A 10,654-nucleotide genomic window follows, 5' to 3' on the forward strand; every position below is an offset into this window, starting at 1 on the left:
TCCTAATTTCTCTTCTTGCAAATATTAATAGTTATTCCTTTTCTCGATTAGTCATGCAGCAGATTTCTGAACTCTGGACTCTGACCATAATGGTTACGAACTGAAGGTTAAAACTGAAGAAACTCAAAAATGTAGGAATTTAAGGGTACGGGACCTGGATAATCTGAATCAAAATCAGCAGTCAGAGGGAGCAAGAGGGAACGTTGGACTGAAACAGGGGAAAGGAATATAGTGGAAGAGGTATGGACAGCTTTGAGAGACGATATAAGTTGAAGGAGCTGAGGATCACGTAAGTAAAAAGAAAAAGCCTGGTAGAAATAGTGGGCTAAGGCAGGTTATATTGAATTTAATTAACGAAAGGACATAGTATAAAAGCGCACCAAATAAAGCAGGCGAAAGGGAGATCTATATGTGAGACTGTGAAAACGCAAAATGGCTAAGCACGAATAGCTACAGGGAAACTGCAAGGCTGAAGGGAATGCTTGTCTAGGGGAAAGATAGATGCTGCCAATAGAAAAATTGAAGAGAGCCTTGAATATAATAGAATCAACTGTAGATGCTCAGATGGCAAGCCAGTACTAAGCAAAGAAACGAAGAGCTGGAAGTTAACGGGTGGTTATAACTGTGGTGCAGGTACTCACGAAGGTCCGGTGCGGGCTGTCATCATCATCGTACGGCAGCGAAGCTTGCTAATTAATGTGGAACCGACTTACGCAGATAAAAATTAGTTCCAGTTGTGGCCACCAGGTGCAAATCTGGAGCTGTACAATGACTGTGTGACATCAACGCTCTCATTTGACAGGACATAACATATTATGGAGCCTTAGGAGAGCCAACCCTGACAAAACTCTACCATCTGGTGAGCAAGATGTATGAGGCAGGCGAAATACCCTCAGACTTCAAGAAGAATATAATAACTCCAATCCCAAAGAAAGCAGGTGTTGACAGATGTGAAAATTACCGAACTATCAGTTTAACAAGTCACAGCTGCAAAATACTAACGCGAGTTCTTTACAGACGAATGGAAAAACTGGTAGAAGCCAACCTCGGGGAAGATCAGTTTGGATTCCGTAGAAATGTTGGATCACGTGAGGTGACCGTACGACTTATCTTAGAAGAAAGATTAAAGAAAGGCAAAGCTACGTTTCTAGCATTTGTAGACTTAGAGAAAGCCTTTGACAATGTTGACTGGAATACTCTCTTACAAATTCTGAAGGTGGCAGGGATAAAATACAGGGAGCGTAAGGCTATTTACAATTTCTACAGAAACCAGATGGCAGTTACAAGAGTCGAGGGACGTGAAAGAGAATCAGTGGTTGGGAAGGGAGTAAGACAGGGTTGTAGCATCTCCCCAATGCTATTCAATCTGTATATTGAGCAATAAGTAAAGGAAACAAAAGAAAAGTTCGGAATAGGTATTAAAATCCACGGAGAAGAAATAAAAAGTTTGAGGTTCGTCGATGACATTGTAATTCTGTCAGAGACAGCAAAGTACTTGGAATAGCAGTTGAACGGAGTGGACAGTGTCTTGAAAGGAGGGTGTAAGATGAACATCAACAAAACGAGGATAATGCAATGTATCGAATTAAATCGGGTGATGCTGAGGGAATTAGATTAGAAAATGAGACACTTAAAGTAGTAAAGGAGTTTTGCTATTTGGGGAGCAAAATAACTGATGATGGTCGAAGTAGAGAGGATATAAAATGTAGACTGGCAATGGCAAGAAAAGCGTTTCTGAAGAAGAGAAATTTGTTAACATCGAGTATTGATTTAAGAGTCAGGAAGTCGTTTCTGAAAGTATTTGTATGGAGTGTAGCCATGTATGGAAGTGAAACATGGACGATAAATAATTTAGGCAAGAAGAGAATAGAAGCTTTCGAAATGTGGTGCTACAGAAGAAGGCTGAAGATTAGATGGGTAGACCACATAACTAATGAGGAGGTATTGAATAGAATTGGGGAGAAGAGGAGTTTGTGGCACAACTTGATTAGAAGAAGGGATCGGTTGGTAGGACATGTTCTGAGGCATCAAGGGATCACCAACTTAGTACTGGAGGGCAGCGTGGAGGGTAAAAATGGTAGAGGGAGACCAAGAGATGAATACACTAAACAGATTGAGAAGGATGTAGGTTGCAGTAGGTACTGGGAGATGAAGAAGCTTGCACAGGATAGAGTAGCATGGAGAGCTGCATCAAACCATTCTGTGGACTGAAGACCACAACAACAACAACAACAACTGTAGAGGATGACAATGACGGAATGAAAACGGATACCAAAGGCGATGCGGAGGGCACGGCTTAGATAATGTGATAAATATTTGTAGTTTTAGTGTTGAATTCTGCGGTTAGTGGATAGCGCTCGTGCGCGGACTGCTCGCAGGCTTCGGCGCGCTGCCGTGGGCCGTGATGAGCGAGCTGTTCCCGGCGAACGTGAAGAGCGTGGCGTCGTCGCTGTCGGCGTCGGTGTGCTGGTTCCAGTGCTTCCTCATCACCAAGTTCTTCGCGGACCTGGTGGCCGCCGTCGGAGAGGCGGCGCCCTTCTTCGGCTTCGGCGCCTGCTGCGTTGCGGCCGCCCTCTTCGTCTACTTCCTGCTGCCCGAGACCAAGGGCCGCACCCTCGAGGAGATACAGGACATCCTCAACTCGCGGTAGCCGGCCTCCTCGGGACCGCTGTTGTCCCAAAAAGTACTACCCGCTCAGAGGAAGCGTCGACTTTCCGGGTGTACAAACCAAAGACACTTGTGCGTGTGCAGTGAAATTACGTAACTTCAAAACGGTGGACTCCAGAACAAGTTCACTGCGATGGCTGGCTCCAGAAGGCCACAGCGGAACTCAAATGTGGCAATTCGTGCACTGCTATACACTCCCTGGTGCCATTGTTACATCTGATGACTAAATCCTCTCTCTCTCTCTCTCTCCCCCTCTTCTCAGGATCACAGGCCCTGCAGACCACCCGCTGCATCAACGATCTGCTTCCGCCGCCTTCTATCTCTCGCTGCCTCTCTCCACCCTGCCCAAATTCCTAATGTTGCGATGTCGTTCTGTAACCTCCCCCTCTCTTATCGACCTTAATGACAGTGAAAAATTAAACCGCGTGTACCTAATGGAAATTTGGGAAAAGCAATCGTCTCCGAAGTTAATCTGTCGGTAAAGAGGGAGGAAAGGGTTACATCTAAATGAAAGGAAAAATTCAAATGAAATTGGTGGAAATTAATTTTGAAAAGGGGAAAAATTAATAAAGAAAGTAAATGTGCGGTCGTTACGTTAACAGTTAATTGGCGTTAATTAGATATTTGAGATTTGGGGAATATTGCGGTCGCCAGTCCCATGGACAACTACTATAATAACTGAAAATGAAAGATTAATGCACATATATTTAGCACTAAAAGCATGGCAACTGAAAGTTGACACGTGTTGTGTGAAAACTGTATGTTTGTCAGAAGTAATAAATTTCGCTACACTCTGACTTAATTTAGTAAAAGAATTAATAAAACCGGAAAATTGAAAGTTAATTTAGTGACTGAAGTTAATAGTGAACTTTGTTTCTGAAGCACTACAAAATTCAATAACATAAGGCTAGTCTTGGGCTACCTCAACAAACATTTCGAAAGCTACTTGAATCTACGCAATTTAGAAATAAGAGATTTAACTTTGAACTTGAATTAAATGATTCTGAGCAATTAACAACAGTAAAATTTAGTACGTACCAAGCTGAGCCGCAGTCACAGGTAAGCTAAAATATGGTAAAACAATTAAAGTATATAAAGACACAGAAATGTCATATCTTCAGGTAACAAAACAAGGAAAAAAATTTATAGTACAATAGATGGAAATAGGAGGATATGCATTTCCGGTCTGACACTTTTCTGTGTCATCTTTCCGCCTTGTACGAGGTCGGCCCAATGGTCTTGTTGCCTGGAGAGTTCCTGCAAATGCTTCCTTGGTGATTCTGTTGTTTTCCATTCTGGCAACATGTCCAGCCCATTGCAGTCTCCTACTTTTTGATTTCTGGATGATAGCAGGTTGCTTCATTAGCTGATAAATTTCATTGTTCTTTCGAATTCTCCGTACGCCATTCTGCAACACATGTCCCCAGATTTTTCTCATTACTTTTCTTTCGAAAACATTCAGTTTTTTCTTTCATTCTTTGTAAGCGTCCAGCTTTCTGAACCGTATAGTACTATGGTGCACTTAATGGTGTTGTATGTCTTCATCTTTGTGGTGATTGACAAAGCTTTACTTTTCAGGGGGTTGCTTACTGAGTACAGACAGCTTGACCCTGAGGCTATTCTTTCATTTATATCCGTTGTTACGATATTTTTACTGTTGAAACGTGATCCAAGGTATTAAAACTGGATAACTTTTCTGAATTTAGAATGTTGGCCAATTTCAAAGAAAGGATTTGGGTTATGACTCGACCTATTTCCATATATTCGTTTTTCTCTTGGTTAATCCAAAGCCCGATTTTGCTGGCACTGTGCCTGAGAGATCCGTACATGTCTTTCAGTTCTTCTTCAGTTTCACTCAGCAACACTATATCATCTGAATAAGCTAGGAGTTTTACTTCACAGTGTTCTAATCGGAGACCGTTATATAGATGTAAATTACTCTCCCGAACCACTTTCTCTAATGCAAGGTTGAAGAGGACACATGAAAGAGTGTCTCCCTGTCGTAAGCCTGTTTTAATTAGAAAGGTGGGGGATATGTATCCTCTGAACTTCATTGCTGTCTGGGAGCCATCCATGCACAGTTGTATCATCCTAATGATTTTACTAAATCCTGTTCATACAAATACTGGAACACTAACTCAAATAAATTATAACTTCTTATCTGTTGCATTGATTTCTGTACTTGGTATCAGAGTCACTCTGCTTAATAAACATGTCAACTCAGGTAACTAGAAATTTTTTGGAAATATATTGCTGGGAAAGAAACTGCAACACTACAAAATAATTAATGTAGAGCAATGAAACTTGGAGAATATATTTGTCTAGGTAACACATTTAAGTGATTGGCATTTTAAGATCACAGTTCAATGTAAGTGCGAGATAAACCATCGCAAATGTGAAAAGCTGGTACATTAATAACAGGTGTCATCGCCAGAATGTTGAACGCAAGCAAGCAGACATGAGTGCATCGCGCTGTACACGCGCCGGATATCAATTCGAGGGGTTGGAGTTTCGTGGCTGTTGATTGGCGACTCCGTAGAGTGCTGTGTGCACAACGACCATATACGTGAAATTAGAAGGAAGGTCAGCGTTGGCCGTAATATTGATGGTTCATTGACAGCAAAATCGATTTTCAATTACATAATGATCATCTTCAGTGCTGTAGTGTACAAATTAAACTCATAGGCACTGGTGTCAAGTTATTATCAGTAACCAAAGCTATGAAACGAACACAATAACTCAATTATTGTGTTTGCTTCGTGATACATTACCCGTGTTAAAATGGACCGTTTACCAATTGCGGAAAACGTCGATATCGTGTTGATGCATGGCAGCAAAGAAAACAATCTTTAGTTTGACTTACTCATAGTGGAGAAGAACGTAGTGGAGTCCATAAACTGTCATTTACTCCATAGGTAAACTCTGTAACTATTTCAGAGACAACTGCATTACGCTAATGTGGATTTCTAACTCCACTTGAATTTGTTTATATTTCAACACTATATAGCAATTTACTCAGTTAATATTTTCAAATAAAACTTCAGAAATTAGTTCCTAGTAATAGTCACAGAAAAGTTAAGTTTCATGAAAGTTCAAATTATGTGCCTCTTTCATTACCTGTGAAGCAGGTGGTTTAATTAGCATCATGTATACACTTTAACACTGAAACTTTGGCACATTCAAATTAGAAACAATTCAATGGTTATTCAGAACCAGGATACTCGGTCTTTTGCACGTTGAGGACAGGACCCTAAAACGGATTTATGATCAGGATAATTTCAAAGTTCACACACATGTTTTTATCACTTGAATTATTATTGAAAAAGCACACACACAAACATCCTGGTCCATACTAAGATACATATCTGGTTGCTGAAGTTGGCGGAGCAATGGCGCAATAGTGGTGGCAAGCACGTGGCGCCTATCTGGTCACACCTCTTGCAGTTTAAGGTTCTTTTCAAATTTCTTCTTGGCGACGTACTAATTATTTCAGAGCCATTCAATAATACATGAGCACCATATTACAGCCGAAACCACATCCGAGGCAATTTCAACATAAATCGGCTTCAAAATGCCTCACTTGGCATCTACGGTGTTGACTGTACAACTGTTGGCCACTGGCTGCGTAATGTGCTCTCTCTCTCTCTCTCTCTCTCTCTCTCTCTTGCCCCCCGGATTGACCTCCAAATCCACCTTTTCCCGTGCGCCAAGCCCCTTCGGCAGAAGAAGGGGTTTCCTACACCTTTTCCTTTGTATAATACAACTTCCGTAAGTATGAACCAGTATTCAAAGTACAATTTCTCTTTTACGAGCATACATATTTTATAAAGATTCATTATTTTGAAACATTATTAAATCTTTAGAATATATACATCATAAACTCCCACTTTCCCTCTGACAATTCAAAGATCTTGACTAGTACAGAACAATCACTTCAATGACATAGCATGACCTACTTACTATCGATAATGGTGTTACAACCTCTCCTGTCACGCCGTTTGAAAACATTTTATCCGTTATCTATATCACTGTATGCGAATACCAGAATGCTTACAATTACCAGTCCGCAAGTGGTCCCTTCATGCATCCTTGGAGAACAAGTTAATGCTCGCCAACAGTTAGTCGGCCTGAGCATATTTTATCTGTATCACGATGGGACGGTCATAAAAAAAATTCTGTTTAAAAGATGCACCAAATCCACATTCTTGAAGATACAGCAAATGAAATATTGTACTGTGCTTTACATTAAATTAACGCATTTACCTTTAAGTTCCTTGATTTATACATATTTAACTTTTATACATAATTTAAAAATTTTCTTTTCAAAAAATTATGTAGTACCTTTTTCTCTGAAACTGTTCAAGAGATTTCTACAATGTTTTCCCTGTTTAATCTCCTTCATGTAGTAAGCTTCTCTCATGAGATTTTTTGAATATATCGAATAGGAGAATTTTAATAATGTTTAATATAATTTTGTAAGTGTAAAATTCATCAAAAATGTCAAGTGCTGTACTAGCGAAAATTTCAAGTACCTGGCCTCATATCTCAGCTTACACCTAGAATTTCAAAATTTGCTCTTGGTACAACGTTACTGGCTTTATCGAAATAAGTGTACAATATTTTGTAATTATACCCATTATAGATTCTGAGAAGGAACATAATTTTCAGGAAATGCAATTTAAAAGTTTAACCTAACGTATTTTCATACGTCATCTTTTCAGAAGGCCTCAGACTTGTACTCAAGGTCCTCTTTCTCTTCAAGACTTCTCTGTTGGTTTCTTGTTTCTGCCCTCTTTCCTATACCAGGTCTTCAACTGACTTTCCAGCTTTTTCTCAAGATATCTTGAGTGAAATATACTATTCTGTCTAATACCTTTATCTTCTCTACGTCTCCGTCATTAAATACAAGATTTGCATCATAAGTTACAATTCTGACAACTTAGTAGATAAACATGTGATTTTAGGATATCGTTTTCATATGAGCGAATTTAGAGACTCATTTGGATTCTGGATTTTGCGATGAACATACTTTTTTTTTAGAAATTCAGGATCGACCAGTGAACTGTGAATGGGCTTGACAACATCCAGGGTACAATTCAGAAGCCTCATCTTGTGAGCCTACAGATATTTACACCACCTAATGTAGCACAGAAGATGAATGTCATGCTGCACTTTATATTTCGCTTACACTGGATAGGTTCTGGCATTATTAAATGATGAAAGAATCTAACACTTCCATGAATGTGCATCAGCGGCAAAAGACAAAACAAGAATTGCTTCTTCATAGAAAAAAGCAACTGGTTTGTTATTGGTTTTGAGATACGGAACAGAGTCACAGATGATCTATAAAACCAAAGCTCATATATCGCAGCCTTCTATATGTATCCTATGCAAATTTGCTTGAAATTAATTCATGAAATCGCTGTTCATCGAGGTAGTACGGTGTAGCTTCAAAAACTGGGCGTGGTTCAGGGACATACCGGATGCGAATTCATTACTGAGACTTTGGGGACTTGTTGTCCATAACAAATAAAAAAAATAGAGAATTGACATTTTCGATCAATTTCATGAACGTCTCCTCGTATTGTAGAATTGGTGTCCTACACGAAAACTCTTACGCGACAATTATACTTAATGAAGATCTGTTGAGAAGAAAATCATTTATGGTTTGGCGAAGTAATATCACTGCCGAATCTTGTTGCAGTGTACGGCGAATGTAGTTCAGTTTGTGAACAGAACAACATGATAGCAACCCTTCTGGTTCCTTAACCTGGTCTTCTGGTAGGGATACGTTACATTTGTTGCGTAGATGCTGTCGTTATTACAGATGAAGCTCAAGATCAAGAGAATAGAAGGAATAGCCTGGAGATCTGTCAAACAAAATTTTAGACGTAGTGTGTAAAAGGCACCCACAGTGATTGACAACAATAAACATAGTTTAATACGTTACTGTTTGCAAAAAGGTCGTGACCAAGCGGTTCTAGGCGCTACAGTCTGGAACCACGAGACCGCTACGGTCGCAGGTTCGAATCCTTCCTCGGGCATGGATGTGTGTGCTGTCCTTAGGTTAGTTAGGTTTAAGTAGTTCTAAGTTCTAGGAGACTGATGACCTCAGAAGTTAAGTCCCACAGTGCTCAGAGCCATTTGAGCAAAAAAGTCTTAACATTCGCCAGAGATGATTAAGAGAAAGAAAATCGAAATGTTTGGAAATATTCACCTTTTTTCAGTTTCAGAAACCTGTTAACAACTAACTGTACAACAACAGTTGTTTTATGACCAAGTATTATCATTACTCACAAATCATTATTTTTTAGCCACAGCTTATAAGTGCCATTCCTCTATAAAAAAAGCTTGAAGAGCTAAAGCGAGCGACGTAGTACGGTATTTAAGATACTGGGATTTTCTATTGGAGGATCTGAACTTCCAGTCCAGATTTTCCATACTGTTAATAAATTAGTTCACTTAAGTGCTGGAACATTCCCTGAAGAAGGCTTATTACGAGAGCGTGCTGAAAATTAATATCACCGAAATTATTGTGTGAAAACTCTTAAATCTTTTTAAGTAAAACAAACACTATTAACATTGTACATCTTTAGTCTTCATGTCTACATAGCTATTTCTCAAAATAGTTATCCGGGCGACCAAAACAGTTGTTGATAGTGTTACTGTAGATGTTTGACTTTGTTGATGGAGTCACTTCCTCACCTCTGATTGCACGGCTCCATTACTTTCAAAGTGAAGTCCTCGAAAATGTTCTTTAAGTATTGCAAACATATGGAAATCGAATGGGGCCAAGTCGGGACTGTATGGAGGACATTAGATGACAGTGAACCCAAGGCGTCGGATTGCTGCAGATGTCGGAGCGTTCCTGTGTGGTAAAAAAGCAACAAAAATGTTTATTTCGTAAACAGCAACAATACTTTTCGACATAGTTTCCCTTGACGGATAGACACTTCGTCCGAAGATCCTCTAACTTTTTTATCCTTTCAGAAAAGTAGGTTCTGTCAAGCTCTCCAAAATACTCGTTGACTGCAACTGTCACTTCCTCATTTGATGAAAATTCCATCCCAGAGAATCAAAGTTTTCGAAATACCTAACGCTCTTTGCTTAAAATCAAATATCTCTACTGCATCTTGTTTATCAAGAGCTGTTCATTGCTCATCTATGTTTGAGACAAGTTAAACTGGAGCCTATCCCGTCTCCACTCCATGACGCTCGAATGCCCGTACGTGTCAACTTTCTCAAACGTAATTTGTTTTTGCAGTGGAACAAATATAATCCTGCTCCAAATTACAAGGTTATTGGAACATCCTACCCGATTTCAATAAGTGAATGGTGCAAAGAAATATCTTATAATCCTGTAATATTAACGTTTGTAAGTTACTTTCAAGACCAATATGACATAAAGAAATTCTTTTTAAGTTCAAATTTGCTTTAAAATTTTCTTAATTGTCATTAACTATTTGTTTTGTATAATATTCCCCCCAAGTGATATGACCTGATTTATAGTTAACTCTGTCAATTTTATAAAAAGCCGAGTAAGATATCTTTCTGGCGCAATGGAGTTTGTGATGAAATTTTCGCTTTATCTCGTTGCCTAAGTGCGACATAAGCAATTAAAGTTTTACGACATGTCATATCGCATCAGAGGTCAGGGATGAACACGCATAGTGCAGTATGCTACATTCTCGTCTAAAGCGCAGAAGGCAAATGTGGCAGTATGTTGTGCAGATTAAATTTACCCAGGAGGGAGTAAGATTATGATGTTATTTTTTATGTAACTCACTGTGTGAGTTTCAGAACGTGCAATGTCTCAAGAGTAAATTTTGATAGCATGTTCGCATATTTTCTTTTTTTGGACAGTCTGCCACTTTGACACCTAAAACGTAAGAATCTTTCCTTGGAAAACGCAAATAAAGTCTCTTTATACTGTTAATATGCTACCTTTTTGATTTAAAGATTTGAAATGACATCTTCACGTGCTTAA

General features: G+C 39.2%; 1 protein-coding gene across 1 annotated transcript in view; it reads left to right on the forward strand.

Annotated features, from left to right (window-relative positions):
- LOC124606585 (facilitated trehalose transporter Tret1-like) overlaps positions 1-3,157 on the forward strand; it is an 89,528-nt gene extending 86,371 nt beyond the window's left edge. The window contains exon 6 of the mRNA XM_047138570.1: positions 2,379-3,157. Coding sequence (XP_046994526.1) covers positions 2,379-2,650 — 272 coding nt within the window. The 3' untranslated portion in view covers positions 2,651-3,157. The remainder of the gene's footprint in view (positions 1-2,378) is intronic.
- The last annotated feature ends 7,497 nt before the right edge of the window (positions 3,158-10,654 follow it).

Source organism: Schistocerca americana, chromosome 3 (genome assembly GCF_021461395.2).
Source record: "Schistocerca americana isolate TAMUIC-IGC-003095 chromosome 3, iqSchAmer2.1, whole genome shotgun sequence".
In the NCBI taxonomy this organism is placed as follows: domain Eukaryota; kingdom Metazoa; phylum Arthropoda; class Insecta; order Orthoptera; family Acrididae; genus Schistocerca; species Schistocerca americana.